The 16,559-nt window shown below is 45.8% G+C and overlaps 2 protein-coding genes across 6 annotated transcripts in view; one reads left to right on the top strand and one right to left on the bottom strand.

Annotated features, from left to right (window-relative positions):
- Positions 1 to 14,969, bottom strand: part of ZDHHC3 (zinc finger DHHC-type palmitoyltransferase 3) — a 64,803-nt gene extending 49,834 nt beyond the window's left edge. For 2 of the 5 annotated variants that reach the window (XM_010589872.3, XM_010589875.3), the window contains exon 1: positions 14,792 to 14,969. The gene's annotated coding sequence lies outside the window, so the exon portion shown is untranslated. Of the gene's footprint in view, positions 1 to 7,345; positions 14,694 to 14,791 lie in introns of those variants that run through there. The other 3 variants (XM_010589876.3, XM_003409704.4, XM_023547804.2) reach the window with 3 other exon arrangements.
- Positions 14,970 to 15,074: 105 nt separating this feature from the next.
- EXOSC7 (exosome component 7) overlaps positions 15,075 to 16,559 on the top strand; it is a 43,399-nt gene continuing 41,914 nt past the window's right edge. Inside the window, exon 1 of the mRNA XM_010589880.2 lies at positions 15,075 to 15,159. Coding sequence (XP_010588182.2) covers positions 15,103 to 15,159 — 57 coding nt within the window. The 5' untranslated portion in view covers positions 15,075 to 15,102. The remainder of the gene's footprint in view (positions 15,160 to 16,559) is intronic.

Genomic DNA, 16,559 nt, shown 5'->3' with positions numbered 1-16,559 from the left:
GGACTGGCTTTTCAATGCTTGTGTTGGGTTATTCTTACTCATTTTCCCCAATTTTCCTTCTTCCTTCACTGCCCCCACCCACCAAAAAAGAAAAAGTATCTGGACTGAACAGAAAGCAGTCATGAAAAGGATGCGTCCAGAAAGCTAAGCAGGCAGAGCAGTAAATAATACACAAAATGACATTCTAGAGTCAAAAGTTGCACAGACTGATAAGGAAAGAATAAGGCCAGGGCTCCCCTCCCAGGGTGGCAGAGAATTAACGACTGGAAGGTAGTTAAATGTGTACCATGTACTTGTCCAAAGGAACATCAACTCAACAAATATTCAGAGGGGATACACTGGAGTACAGTGAATACAGCGTATGCCACTGTCATGGATTGAATTGTGTCCCCCCAAAATATCTGTCAATTTAGCTGGGCCATGATTCTCGGTATTATGTGATTGTCCACCATTTTATGTGATTTTCCTATATGTTGTAAATCCTATCACTATGATGTAATAAGTGGATTAGCAGCAATTACACTGATAAGGTCTACAAGATGAGGTAGTGTCTTAAGCCAATCTCTTTCGAGATATAAAACAGAGAAGTGAGCATAGAGACAGGGGAACCTCATACCACCAAGAAAGCAGTGCTGGGAGCAGAGCGCGTCCTTTGGACCTGAGGTTCCTGCCCTGAGATGCTCCCAGACCAAAGGAAGACTGATGACAAGGACCTTCCTCCAGAGCTGAGAGAAAGTCTTCTCCTGGAGCCAGTGTCCTGAATTCAGACTTCTAGCCTACTGGACTGTGAGCGAATAAACTTCTCTTTGTTAAAGCCATCCACTTGTGGTATTTCTGTTACAGCAGCACGAGATGACTAAGACAGCCATGCACTGGGTACACTGTGCTGGGAGCTGGGGAACAAGAAGTCATGACACATGTAAAATAACCATCCCAAGTAGAGCAAGAGCAGTGGTACATGATGGTCCAGCAACCAGAATTTTCTAACAAGGGGATCTGTGCTCTCCACAGAGCAGTGGCAAGTGCTGCCAGTGACAACCTAAAGGCATTAAAAGATGCAGCCTGCCTTCTGAAGTGGGCAGAAGTACAGAGGAGATCGCAGACCAGGGATGGCTGGGACCTGACCCGCACCCAGCAAATTCTAAAATTCTAAATTCTCTTCAACCAAAAACAAAGAGCTGAAATCCCACAATGTTTAAAAAAGAAGATCCAAGAACATTTCCACAGCCTCCAGATGCAGGTACTCTCTTGGCCTTTCCTGCTGCCATACAGATTTGTATGTGTACCACATAACGTTCCCACAATTGTTATTTAATGCTCTAAACCAATAAAGTCTTATTGCACCACACCATTGTGTCATATATTGTCTATGGCTGCTTTCACACTACAACAGCAGAGTAGAGTAGCTAGCTGTAAAAGAGACTGTATGACCTACAGCCTGAAGTATTTACTCTCTGGTCTTACAAAAAGTTTGCCGACCCCTTGCTCTAAACAGTTGTTACCCACCACATAAATAACTGAGAACTATCACAAGGTCTGCTTCCCCTGCGGAACAGCTGGATGTGATAAAGATGGTCCATTATAACTCACCCCACCCCACCCACCTCTGTGGCAGCATACTCCCATTATCTGCAGCCTGAGAGTCATCAGGTCATCAACTGTAGCTCTATTCAAACTGTCCTTCAAGTATGATAAATGGTGTGATTTTCACAAATGTATGATCACTAAAAATAAATTTCAGAACAATTCTCCTTGTTTGGCTACTTCTCATGATTAAATTATATTCACTACGCGTTCAATGTAGTTTACTGCATTCCATCATTTGACAATTGCTCATTCTTGATTGTATATATGACAATGACTTCATTAAACTCCCTTGGTGGTATAAATGGTTAAGCACTTAGCTACCAACTAAAAGGTTGGTGGTTCGAATCCACCCAGACATGCCCCAGAGGTGACCTACTTCTGAAAGATCACAGCCATTGAAAACCCTATGGAGCACAGTTCTACTCTGAAATACATGGGGTTGCCATCAGTCAGAATTAACTCAATGGCAAAAGGTTTGGTTTTTGGTTTTGACTAGAGTTATGTTTCACATGAGTAATTTTATTGAGGAATAAGCCCTTCCACATATGTGAATTTCCCAGGTAACTGTGGCTTGTTCCTACGTAGAAATGCAACATTCTAACCATTTGGGTTAGAAATCTTAAAAACAAAAGAAAAACAAACAAAAAAGCTGTTGAGGGAGATATCACAGCTTTCCCTGCTTTAAGTACAATAACCGTCCATTTTTTCTGGAACGATTTAGTCATTACCTGGAATATCAATTATTAGAATATGTTATGTAATGATGTCCTCAGGGGCTACTGGGATTCACCAGGCTCACTGCCTTACCCCAACTGGTCTGTTCAGACTATCATAACTCTGGCATCTCCTTTGTATGGTTCTTTGTCCTCCTCCTCCATTTCTTCTACTGTCATTTCTGTGTCTAGTCACCAAGCCTCCCAACATACTCTCTGTTTACTACAGCTAATTGGCTGTGGGCTGGAAGAAGCAAATAAAACTCTATCATGTTAAATTTGTCTGTAAAAGGTTACTCATCTTAGTTACACAGTCCTTGAATGCTGGTGCCCTGTCTTCTCATTAGACCAGTGCCTGACAAATAGCAGCCATCCAATAAATGCATTCATTAAATAAAAGCATGAGTAAAATACATGTGCTTTGTGATCCTAGTCCCACCTCTTGGAGGTCTTGTCTGCTTACTTTCAGGGCTGCAGCCATATTTTGGATGGTGGAGGGAAGGTACACGAAGTAGACAAGATGTGACTCTTATCCTGTTAACCAAATGTCCCACTCTTGAAAAATTGTGGGCCATAAGAGCGTACCAGAGGAGCTCTGTTGCCATGGCGTCTCACTGGTGAGTGATGGCTCATGATCTGGAAAAGGGCCTAGCCAAAGGCGCACCAGGTAGAACCAGCCACTAAGGGCTGAACTGAAGAGCACATTCCAGCCCACACATCAGAGTTTCAAAACACCCAGAGCAAAACCAAGCAAGGCATTATTTCTATAAAAAGTTTACTTAACACCCCCCTCAAAAAGAAAAGAAAAAAGCCACAGAGGTAGCTTTTCAATAGGTATTTGTTGCTTAAATAAGCCAACTGAAAGTCTGAGAAATAAGGAAAAAACTCACTGTCAAATGAATTGTACACATTCCCTTTACCCTGCCCCTAACAACAACAAAAAGAGCAAGTACAGACCCCTTTTCCTTTTCTATTGTGAATTAGGGAAACGCCAGTCCTTGGGGCTGAGTAGTGGCTCTTTTGCCAATGGTCCACAACCACATGAGCCCTGGCTTTCAGGGAGCCGGGGAGAACTGGCTGTTCAGGCCTCTGGGTTGGGCCCCAGAGGATGGTGAGCCCCAGAACCCCTAACTACTCCCTGCAGCCAGCTCATGCCCTCCGAGGGGCAGCCCCCTCCAGTCCCCAGACTCCCTCCTTCATCCCATCCCCTTGCCCTGTCTGCTCTCCAAAGTCTTGTCTTTCAGTTCAACTCACATGGAGCAGCCACTGAGTACAAGGAACCGTGCAGGGGGCTTGCGCACAAGGGACAATGAGGACAACAACGTATGTGTGCTGCCATTCAGGCCCTGTCATTCCCCCTCCCCAAGTCTCAGTCTCGTGAGGCTAGTTTATCTGCTTTTTCTACCAACCTACAAGCCCCTTCGTGTTCAGCTCTGTAGCCTGGTGCCTGGTATGAGAACAAGCTCAAATGAAGCTCTCGAGTGAATGGATACATAAATCAGACAGACATGCTCCCCAATAGCCCTAATACAAAGGCAACTAACGAACAGCACAACAGAGAGGCAAACATAGTACAAAAAAAGAAGGCAGATAAATAGACATTTTCATGGCAAGGACTTCTGAAGTGGTGGATCTGAGCAGGGCAGAGAGCCAGGTGAAGTGTACTGTTTACACAAAGGCAAGGGGGGCAGGCAGGCTGGCAGGGAGAGCATGGGGTGGGGGAGGCTGGATGTCCAGGGCTGCGCGTGCACTCACAGGGCTTTGCATGGAATTGGGGAGAACGGTGGGGGTGGGGGTGGGGGGTGGTGTGTGACTGGGAATGAAACTTTAAAGGTAGGAAGAGGTTATATTTTAGAAGGTCTTAGATTCCACGGTGAGTTGGGATTTCACCCTGGGGGTACTGGGGAGCCACTGAAGGTTTCTGAGGGGAGGAGTGAGGCAATGAGAACCAGGGTGTAGCAAGGCCACTCTGGCAATGACAGGACAGATCAGAGGGCTTGGAGTTCAGAGGTAAAGGAGTCAGTGAGGCACTAAGGCAACAGGCCTGAGCCCCAGTGTGGTGGTGCTGGGTTTTCCATTCCTCTAAGTGGCTACCAGCTTTCCAAAAAAGGATTGAGAACAATGATCATCTTGCAGTTTTAATTACAGTAATCTACGGTGTACTTTTTTGGCCAAGGGTTTTACAGAATTAAAGAGAGTTAGCACCTCCACGTGTTAGTAATCCATGCCCAAAGTAATTATTATTCCCCTCCAACAGTGGAGTACACTGAGGCCCCAAGAGGTGAAGGGACTCTGCCCTGGGGTAAGGAAGTCCTCGGAGAAAAGGACGCACAGACTCACAGGAGTTCAGAAGCTCTCTAGAGCTCACAGTCCCAAGGATAAGGAAGACGCAACATCAGAATCGCAATCAGAGCTCTGTGGGGAAAAGCGTGTGGACAGTCTAAGAAAATTATCTAGTCCACCTTCCCAGGGCTTCAAAACCAAAAACCAAGAAATGGCTGAAATTAGTGCTAATTTTCTAAAAACTGCTTCTGGCCCAAAGAACTGCCTCCAGATCCATGTGCAGGGTATACGCTTCATTATGCCTGGCCACAAGTGTGTCCTTCTGCTACCACAGACACAGACACAGATGTGTTTAGTGGAGCCCGGGGCCCGTCAGCCACTGGGGCCAGGCTGCTGGGCCAACCTTGCAGCATATACCCCTTATGATTCAATTCCCAGGCTGCTGATCTCCAGCTGGGCAGCTCAAAAGGTTTGAAGCCAGGTGTGGTAAGACCAAGCTCACAGGCTCCATCCCATTGTGAGCTATCTACCAGTGGGTTGGCCAAGCTGGACTCTGAACCCGGCCAAGTGCTAACCATTAGTGATGGACAGAATCCAGCTACAAGACAGTTCTTGTAGTTAATCATTCTTTGTTGAATGAGGGGTAGATCCCTGTAAATCCATCACTTAGCCTAAAAATCCAACCCAAAGCCCATGCTTTTTGGACAGGGGTCAAAGGCATGAGTGTCATAAACCACAGAAGTTCTGTACTGGATACATGAGCTCCAAAACTCCACTGGCCTCAATCCAGTGAGTCCCCCAAGGACTCAAGATCCTCTCAGACTGCCAGCAAGTCCTACCTTCACCTGCTTTCCTGCAACAAGATGCTAAAGTCATTGAGTAGTTCAACTAGATCTAAAACCAAATACTTAGAAGAATCTTAAGATGTTTTGTGAGAATTTCTTTCTTAAAACAATACACCCTCCTACACATGCATTTATGCGCAGCATACAAGTAGACTATGGGGCTGTACAGAATTAAGTGGCATTAAAAAGGGCAATAAACCCAAATCATTAAGTCCCATATAAAATATCTACACACAGACTGTTTCAACAAACTCAGAAGCAGGTGGAATTACTTCTTCTTGGCTTAGAGATAAGGACCATCAAAATACTTTAAAAAAAAAAATTAAGGGATTAAACATTCTGGGCCCCTACTAGTAAGAATATAGTTGATCATCTCCTTAGCAAATACCAAGAACATCAGCAAGGCAGCAGAAATCCTTAAATAGGAAACTTCTGACTTAGGTCAAAATTAACTGCAAGTAAATATTTAAAACTTTAACAAATTTAGTATTATGCTAGACTGCTGGTCTGGCATCCTCTTGAACTTGCCCTAGCCACTGAAGTCCTAATTAAACTAATTTTTACCAATGTTAAATAACTCATCTACACTTAAAACTGTTTACAATGTCCTCTGAAAGAAGGTGGCATCTTTCCTGATGTTTGTATCATAACTCTCAATTGCATTTCACTCTAAAGAGCATGACATTAACCTTCCACGGTTTAAATCCTACTGTTTCAAGATTATGGTGTTTGCCTCTTAGGACTTCTCACATTTTAGAGTGATAGACTTAAAATATAAAAGTATTCACAAGGCGGCCCAGCTTCAAAGCAGAATGAATGGCCCAATCCCAAGCAACTTTAGAAATGCATCTGATCAAGTAGAAGATTAATTTATCTGAGCTACAATTCCCTTAATTTGTGTAAGGATTCAAAAGGAATGTAAATTTTATGCCCATTTTTATGTGATCATCAAGAAAAGAAAGAAGGAACCATGAATCACTGTATGTTTGAAATATTTCATTAAAAAAAACCAGAATGAGTCACTGGCCATTTTCACAAAGGTAAGGGTGTGGTCCAAACCCTAACAGAGGAAAGGTGCCTTATCTTCCACGTCACACCCTGCCAGCCCAGGAAGGCACCCAGACAGGCAGAGCAGAACTGTTTTACAAGATCCTGAGTAAGTCTACAGAGTTTCTCCCTCTACAGAAGGGTCTGTCTCTTGCCTCTTGTCTCAGGCAAACTTCAACAAAAACTAAAAAATATACACATACATATATTTTAAAGTAAAAAAATACACCCCACTCCCAAACTGAACTCTATCCACATTGAAGTTCACTGAGGGAACCAGGAAGTGGTTGGTAAGCTAAATTTACCAACTTGTTTTATAACCAGCCACCTTTTTATAAAACCCAGAGAGTAGCACACACTCAGACTTCTAACACCTACCTGATCTTTATTTCTGAAAGAAGTTTGGGATTTGGACAGCTCAGGGAGGCTCCACTTCCCATAACTATTTTACCACCTTCCTGGATTTATAGATCTATCTTTCAAAAACACACATGCACACATACAGCGTGACACAATACACGTTACAAATGTTGCGGATCTTTAGAAACTACCTCTCATTTGGGTAACACGTTCTACTTTCCCTTTTTATGGATGTGGTTTATCATATGTTGCAATGATGAGAAAAATTAATGAGACTCCTTTAAAACAGGACCATACATAAAATTAAGTAGTAAAAATAACTATCTAAATCAGAATTTTAGAGCCCAAAGGAACCTTAAATACCATCTAATAGGTTCTAGTCAAACTCCTGTTCAGACGAAGAAATTGAGGTCCGTCTAAGATCTTGTCTAAAACATAAACTTCCATGTAGTGCTGTCTAGAGGAATGGGCACTAACATTAACTGAGTATCTATTATGTGAAGGACTTACACAAAGTGGCTTGTTCTAACGCGTCCAACAACATGACACAGTAGTTATTATTCTTCATTTCGTAGATGGAAAGCCTGGGGCTCAGAGGTTTGGTGATATTCCCAGGGTCACAGGGAGCCAGGGAGCGGTTTGACCAGGAGGATTCAAGACCAGCTCTGCTTGCTGCCACAGACCATACTGTTGACCACAGCACATGGTTTCCTTTTTTGCAAGAGAGGAAGGGAGGAATGACCAAGCAGGAAATGTGACTTCTGTTCCCTGCTCCCACACAAATTTTAGGGACCCGTGGAGAAGTGACTTCAACTCAGCTTTAGCACTTCATCTCTAAAGTGAGGAGGGTGGACTGGATCTCTAACCTCTGTGACTTAAAAAACCCAAGAAATGAACTCTAAGCAGATTTTCCTTCTACTACCTCCTGGGAGCCCACATCCCCATTCTTTTTTTTTTTAAATTGAGCATTCCTCTTCTATGAACCATTTTACTTCTGAATGCCGCCTCCTTAATAGCGCTTGACATCCACTGGGCTACCTCATGTGCATTGGTCCTAAAAAATGCAGCCTTTTGGAAAGCGACTGTGAAGACTAGCTGTCTCTTCCAAACTCTGGCCCAACCCATTTTACAGATGGGTAAAGAAATGAAACTCAAGGAGTCAACTCATCTTCCAAAAATGCTTAGAGGTGGCTTGCTTGCTTTTTAGGTCTGACAGATGGTACCTACTGCAGTCTGTTTAATTAGATACTCTGCTGCCATCTCCCTGCATTAACTCCTCCTTGCAGGAAGCCTGCAACCCAGCAGAAAAATCTTTATAAAGGCAACAATGAATTACTGATCTAGCAATCCAATTAAAACTTGTCACTCAATAGAATACTCTCCCGGAATGTGAAACCTCTGTAATCAAGTGCGTGGACCTCATGTGACAATGAACAGCCTTCTGGCCTCTGTCATCATTAAACCCGCTGCTGTCGAGTGGACTGCGACTCACAGCAACCCTACAGAACAGAGCAGAAACGCCCCATAGGGTTTCCAAGGAGCAGCTGGTGGATTTGAACTGCCAACATTTTGGTTAGCTGTGGGGGTCTTAACCACTGTGCCACCAGGGCTCCCTGTCATCATCAGGTGACATAATATTACAAGGTTCCAAGATGGGTATTTTGCTTGAGCTGTTGCCCCACGGCGGGAGATGCTGAATATCGGGTGGGGCCGTGACTTTTAGAACATCCAGTACCGGCCAGACTGGGCTAAGAACTAGGCATGCCTAATCCAGTTTGATTCTCATATCTACTCTATCTCATGGGTATAAACCTCCACTTTCCCACCCCCTTTTAGAGATAAAGAAAATGAGGTATGGAGAATTTTGCCTGAATTTGTATTTCCCAGAACCAGTGGAGACAGGATACACCCTCAAGCCTGCTCTCACCCCAGAGCCAGCTTTTAACCACTTGCTGCAACTACTGAATTCTGACCAATAACTAGAAAAAAAGGGGAGAGTGTTGCTCTTTCCATTCAGCAACCCTGGGTTACTTAGTTTCCCCTTTCTACACACGGTTATGCAAAGATAGCTCTATCAGTGGGCCACACGCAGCCTTCCGCCAGAGGCATTCACAGGCCACAGGCCCGAACTTAGAAGCATCTTGGACTCTAAGGTGGGGCCCTGACTGAATACCACCCAACATTCAGAAGGATCATCCTGCCCTAAATTAGGAAGCAAGGAGGGCTGTGAAGCCTCAGCTGGGAGAACCACCCTAAGATTTAGTTCCTAAATTCTGCTTCTGCTGGGGAACATTTTTTATGGGACTGCCTGCGGGGCCAAACACCAGGACGCTGCTTTTTCTGAGAGCCCACCCATGCTAGGCAGGGACCAACCAGCAAAGGCTCCCACCTGAGGGTACTGAGAATGGCACCTGGCCCCACATGACGCCATGTACAGACACACAACCACTGTGACATCACTCAGGCAAGAGCTTGAGTTTTTTTTAGGGACTAAAAGCAAAAGGGATCTGAAATAGCTAAGGGAAGGAAAGAAAGAACCAGTTACTGCAACTGAACCCAAGCTTCAAAAAGGTAGTCATTTGGATTTCAGGTCTCTGCTAACTCCATTTATCCCAGGCACTAAAAGTGGCAATGCAAGCCTTGGGAGGAAACTAGGACTACGGAATTAAGGCTGAAACGTGCTCTACAAGTCCACAGGCCCTATCTACCAGGCTAGGGCTCTCAGGATCTGCTGGGGGCTTTGGAGATAGATGGGAGGCCAATGCTAACCAGAATGAAGACTGGGCTGGAGTCAAGAAGCCAGAGTTGTACTCCCAGTTCTACCACCTGCTAGTCTTTTGATCTTGGGCAAAGATTTTTACCTTTCCTGCGCCTCAGTATCTATAAAATGAGAGGAATGGTTGAGCTGATTGCTGAAGTCCCTTCCAGAGCTGAGATTCTACGACTCCTCTGTTCTCAGGGGCAAATTCAACACCTGCTTTGTTAATTTCTTGGATTTTACCAAAAGCTTGCCTTAACTTCCTTTCCCTAGTTTTTGCTAATATTCAAAAGGAAACCCACTAGCAACTGCCTTTGCTTTCAGAGTGGAAAAAGCACTATCAAAATACATTAAATACTATGAAGTGGTAAATGAGAGAAGTCTTAAAATCCAAAGTTGAGCGTGACTACTTTTCAATGTTTAAATATTTGTGTATCCAGGATCTATTCTGAGTTTTACAAAATATGCATTTTAGAGTAAAATGAGGCTTAGAGAGGTTAAGTGACTTGCTCAAGGCTACAAAGCAAGCTAGTAGCAAAGCTCAGACCTTTAAACATCCAGTATTTCCACCATACATTGCTATCTCCCTAACCAACCCGCCTTTCTAGATTCTCTGTGATTATTTCTTGGTTAGAAGTGTACATTTTTTACATACCAAAGCCAAAACTTATTGCAACAGAACCCTGACCAGAACGGGACTTGCCCCACTAGGCTCACCTTCCTAGGGTAAGATAGCGATCCCACCCAAAGGTGTTCCATCCCCACTGGCCCTGAGCAGGAGATACTCATGTCTCAGCACAGAAAATCCAGAGTTCAATCACCAAGTCTCTACATACCAGGAAGGCCACAGTTTGGAGGAGACTATGAAAAGATGATGTTTTCCTGGCATTTCAGTTGTATTGGGATGAATGATTACAGTTGGGGAGACATGCTACTATAGGTTTCTCACCTTTACAATCAAGGGCCATGGATTACCTGGCCATTTGTCTCTGGATATCTGCTTTGGAAGAGGAAGGCAAATGATTTAAAATGCAAAATCAGGAAGAAAAAGGTTGTTGTTGTTAGCTGCCACTGAATTGGCCCCTGACTCCTGGCGACCCCATGCACAACAGGATGAAATGCTGCCCTGTCCTACACCATCCCCACGATTGGTTGCAAATTGGACTGTTGTGATCCGTAGGGTTTTCACTGGCTAATTTTTCAGAAGTAGATTGCCCGGTCTTTCTTCTTAGGCCATTTTAATCTGGAAGCAGATACTAGTCTCCTTTTTTCCCCAGCAGGTCAATATCCAGACATCATATTCCTCCATTATTCCTTGAGACTCAGTTAACTTCTGTGGCTATCAGGGTGTGTATGTGAGTTTAAATGCTTCCAGAATTGGTAATCGGGATATATGACCCCCTTTTCTCACACACACCCTTACCAGGGACATAGGAAGCACCCTGCCATGCCCTCAAAATGAAACACATGTGAAGACTCCTCCTCCAAGTGAGAATAAACTTTCCCGATGTATTTCTATCAATTTTCTATCGCTATGTCCCCAAGTTACAATTTCTAGAACTGTGACATAGACCTGCTGGCCAGACTCTGCCAGGTTATTTATAACAAGTATTTTTTAAGGTAAGATAGGGGCAGGACAAATTCAAGTATATAAAGAAAACAGATCTATAGGGAAAATAGTAGCTCACTTTGTTCTTTTCTGGGGTGATCGGTTGATGGTGAAAAAGCAAAGAAAATGGACTAAAACTTGGCCATGTCAGTTTAAGACTGGGAACAAAATATTCCCCTGCTGGGTTTTTAAAGACTCTGGGTTTTTTTTTTTTTCTAGCTCTCTGCAACTTCAGCACCATGGAGTGACACACTGCCCCCAAGCTCTTCCATAACTGGCTTTTATTGCTTTAATTAAACAAGACTAGGTGGGACAGATTCACTCCATCTCTGTATTGTTATTGTTGCCTGCTAGTGGCTTTTAGTGGGTAGTGGCTAGCAGCAGCTCGTCACTTCTTGCACTTGATGCCTGGCCTGCACACTTAGCACCTTATTATAGGCTGGCCTCTCTTCTAATTACCATGTGTCTCAATTGAGCACTTTATTTTATTGTCTTGTTCATGCACTAGTTCAAGTGCCTGGGTTCAATAACTATTATAGATTCTAAACTCCTTTTGGGCTGGTGCTGTGTTTTGGGTTTCCTTTTTATTTCTTCAGGCCCATGAGAACACTATAGACCTCTCAGGCATGCAAACACCACTTCCTGGTTTTATGAAGTTTCTAGATCTATCCTGGGAATATGGCACATGGTTGGAAGCTGGGATGCCATGCCTATTTCCACCCTCCGTATCAGATCCTTCAGCCTCCTTCACTGGTGAGGGCTCTCATCAGCTTCTTGGAGTTATGCTCTACTAGGCCTGTATCTAACTTTTTTTCTCATCTAAAAGGTTGGGCTGAAATAGACAGAGAAACTTTCCACCAGCACCACCTTCCATGTTCCTCTAGAAAAAAAAATTTAAGGATGTGAGTTTATGCTTGAAACAGACTTCTCACTTACTATAGTCCTTGGGTAGTGCAAACAGTTAACTGTTGGCAGTTCAAACCTACCCAGAGATGCCTTGTAAGATAGGTCTGATCAGCTTCCGAAAGGTCATAGCCTTGAAAACCCTATGGAGCAGTTCTACTCTGCAGACCTGGGGTTACCGTGAGTCAGAACTGACTTGACGAGAGCTAACAACAACACAGTTTATAGGGCAGTTGCCAATTCCATAACAAACGCAGGCCACCTTCTCCAAACACTCCGGTGAATGAAACAGATCCTGGGGGGCGGGGGGCTGGGGGAGGACGGTATAGGTAATGGTTAGAAGTACAAGCATGGGAGCTAAATCGGCTGGGCTCAAATCCTGGCTCTGCTACTTACTAGTCTAGCTATGTGACCTGTGACCATGGTCAAGACACTTAATCTTTCTACACCCCAGATTCTCAATCTGTAAAATGGAGATAATGATAGTATCTGGCGCATAGGGTTGTTGTGAGGACAGAAAGCGTGAACCTTTGTAAAGTGTTTAGAACACTGCTCGGCACATAATCAGCACTATGTAGGTTTGTGTTAAATAAAATTAATAGAGTTCAGCATTTTAGAATATACAGACCTACAAAAATAATATACCCCTGAAAGAATATGACAGTGATGGGAAAGCTGGTTGAATGGAATTTTTTGCCATCCTTAACTTCTTAAATTTTTGGCTAAAAAAAGAACTCTGAATTTATGGGTTTTAAAAATGTTTAATCATTATCACAACAAATGTGATAAAAATGTTCTGGAAACATTAAGTAGAACAACCAGTGAAGGTGCACTGTTTTAGTTGAGAATTTAAAATAAATAGTCTATTGTTTATACCTCTTACAGCTACTTAGCCTAATCTATCAGACATCATTCGTAACAGTATTTATGTTATGTAACTTAACAGTATTAGCAAAAACTATGGACGCTTCCCCAGCAAGAAACCCTTTGTCAGGTGTCAGGACAGCTCAAATATATGTTGTGTATTTTAAAGGACACATTGAAAGATATTTTCTATAAAGATGACTCCATGGTATCCAAATTCAGACCTTTCTTACTCTGTGTCTTTTCTGATCTGTGAATTTGCTGGCATCTTTTAAATCCTCAATCCCCTGACATACCCTAGCAACTAAAATCCCACTTGAAGAGGCTCTCTCTTCTGAGCAATTACTAGTACAAAATATGGTTTCTAACATCAACAGTCCCTTGTTATCTCAACACACAGTTCCTCACATAGAATTCAGCTGCCCAACTACACACAAAGGTATCTATGTACCACAACAGGTGGGGCACCTGTGCCTTGATTGGGGAGGGAACCCTTCTGGCTTCACCTCTCCTAGTTTCCCTGGAGAGCGAAGTTCAACCCTGGAAGACATCTTCCCTATAGGTGCACCTTTACAGAAAACTATGTAGACTTCAGAAACAAATGCCTAGTCTAAGAAAAAGTGATCATCTATATTGGGGCTCAGCAGTTAAGTGCTTAAGAATGCGGGCAGACACTTCCTCTCTGTACCCTTCTCTGACTCATCTCCTGGTTCTCAGTCCCACTGCACCCATTGGTGCTACCATCATAGCTCTAACCACAACGTTCTGTGGTTCCCTCGACCCTCCAGCCTCCCCCTCTGCACAGGGAGCTTCTCTGGGCAGAAGTTGCATTTTACTTGTCTTAGTGTTCCAAAGCTAGAACAAAGCCCATCTGTAGTAGGCTCCCAATAGTTATCTGTGAAATTGTACCGAAGCCAATATCTGAGAAAATCAACCATTCTTTGGATAATCAAGCTGTTAAGGTTTACTTTGGTTTCTGACAACAGAGAAGGAGGTTCCTCAAAAACGGGACACGAGGAAGTCATCAGACCCATTCCTTGTTTCAACCACTTTGAATCAACTTTCCTCCATTTATCCGCATGGCCCCTTTAAAACTTGTACCGTACCGAGTCCGCCCCGCCTTAATGGGCTCCTGTGGTGACCCCAGCTTCACCTTGCAGGTATCCTGTCTGGATATCCAAGGCCCAGAATTCGACTCGGCCACCGCGCGGGGCTGGCTTTTTTACCGGCAGCTGCCATAGCTCCCACGATCACCCCCATCAAGCCGAGACTTCCAGTCCCCTATGGGAAGCGCTGGGGGCGCCCCGGCACTGCGCCCGCGCCAGCGCCGGTTGCCAAGATCCTCCTTACTTTTTTCGGGACAATGCTCCGGCGATCATCCGGGGAAGTGGGCCCTGCAAGGTCCTGGCCCCCCCACCCGTTCGATTCGTCCTCGGAGAGAGGAGGGGGGAGTTTGAGGGACCGGGGGAAGGCGGCGACGATGCCTCGAGATTAGTGACCCCACTCCCCGCCCGGACCCTTCCCACGGAGACCGAGCCGAAGAGAGCTTCATTGCTTCTACTTTTCAACCATTCTAGGAACCAGGGAAAGGGAGGGGCGGGAAGAGTGGGGAGATAGCCCCCCGGGCCAATCACGACGTCCGGCTCCTTTCGGGGTCTGTCAGTTTCCTCTCTCTTACACACACATGACCTGCTACTTCAACTCCAGCTGTGAGCAAACTGCGCCTCGTGCCTCTCCTACTACGAGTCCCCCAGCCCTGGCCCGCGCGCCTATCCTCACCCCAGTTTCTTCACCCCAACCCCAGTTCCCCCTTCTAACTGACCGTGAAGCCGGTGGCAGTTCCCCAGTCCCAGGCCGCCGGGGAGACTCTTGCCGCCGCCGCCGTGGCCACAATTTGCACTCCCCGACACGGGTCCCGGCCTTGGGCTGCGGCGATGGCTCCCCGGCTCCCTGGACTCGGCCAGACACCCGGCGGCGCGCAGGAGAAGCCCATCGAGCTCCCGGCGGCGGCGGCAGCAGCGGCTGCAGGAGCGGCCGCCGCGCTGGCTGATGACGTTCGGGCGCAGGGGGCGCGGCCGCCTGGGGGAGGGGGCGCGGGCGGATGACGTACGGCGAGCAGGGCGACTCTGCAGCATGGCGTCCGTGGCGCTGAGCGAGGCGGAGAAGGTGTACATCGTGCATGGCGTCCAGGTAGTTGCAGCAGCAGGTCGGCCGTAGAGTTACGCTGGCCCTGCGAGCTGCGGCTGGCCCTCGGTTTCCCGGCTGGGGAGGCCCCAGGTTGCCGCGAGTCTGGATTTACCTTGTGATTAAATGGCTCGGATTCTGCATCCCGAAGCCGGCAACGCGGCCGTTTTTAGGACTGGGTGGCGAGCATCCATTTAGGTCTCTTCTCGTACTTGCAGCTTTTCGGGCCTACAAGGTTCTGAACCTGGGTAGGAAGGGGCGGGCGCTCCCAGAGGCCTTTCTTGAGGTCTTTCCTGGGGGAAATACCGCCCCCGGACCATCTCTTCACCCTTTGCGTGACGCTTCACTTGGCCTAGTCTCAGTTTTTTCTTCTAGGAAATGGGGGGAGGTGTGTTTCTGGCTCTCTTTTCCTCAGCTGGCGGTTTGGTGGCTCAGAGAGAGCACACACCCGCTTTGAAGATATATATTGCCTTACAGATGAAGGAGGGAGTTATGATTTAAAAGGCGGCTTTGCAGCCAGTAGCGTAATTCTTTCTGTTTCCCATTTTGCCATTGGAGAACTAAGATCCCTAAAAACAGCTAGAACCCATTGTCTTTGCTCAGACTTCAACCCCTAGTTTGGACCACTCCAGAAGTAGAGCTGGAGGATGTTGGGCCTGCTAGGAGCTACCCAGCTTCCTTCTCTGGCTCTTGTTATCCTTCCTTCACTCTTGTTATGCCACTGCGCGGCTCTCCCATCCCAGTTCTCCAGCCCACCTATGGCAGAGTTCTGAGGGCAGCTACTGCACCCTCCCTCATGCCCTTTCTCAGCCAAGGCAAACTGCAGTCAGTGGTCCCGTGATGTAGGTAATAGATTAGGCAGCCAGCTATCATTAAAACTCCACAACTGAGTTAAGGCCGTGTCCTTTTTAAAATTGTGGCCTGCTTTTTTTTTTTTTATTGTGTGTGCCTGTTACAGAGGAAGTAAACATCAATATTTAGCTGACAGTTTGCTTGTTTGTTGTGTAACAACTCAGCGACACCTGAACCCAAGGTGGGCCACATCTCCAAGAGACTGAAGAAAGACTCCAGAACCAGTCATCGTGACATATGGTTTATTGGGACACTTACTTACAGGACCGTGGCCCAGGGCGGCAGCTGGACTAGTTTAGTGCTCCACAATCACCTAGCATAGGACACGAGCTTATATACCATTCCAGCTGGGTCCAAGGCTCATGGTTTTTCTCCCACGTCCTTGGGCAGTTACCGTTCCCAGGGACTTCACGTCCAGGCCCAGATGTTTTTCTTCTTGTTGCTAAGGCTTTCCTCAGCCTTGGTCACTGGCCTAGTCACACCACTCCTGTCCTTGTACCTCAGCCCAAGTCCATCCTGAATTCATCCCCATCATGCTTTGGGGGAGAGCAAAG

Source organism: Loxodonta africana, chromosome 22 (genome assembly GCF_030014295.1).
Source record: "Loxodonta africana isolate mLoxAfr1 chromosome 22, mLoxAfr1.hap2, whole genome shotgun sequence".
Classification (NCBI taxonomy): domain Eukaryota; kingdom Metazoa; phylum Chordata; class Mammalia; order Proboscidea; family Elephantidae; genus Loxodonta; species Loxodonta africana.
Note: the sequence above shows the minus strand (reverse complement) of the source record. Positions and strands in the feature narration are given on the sequence as shown.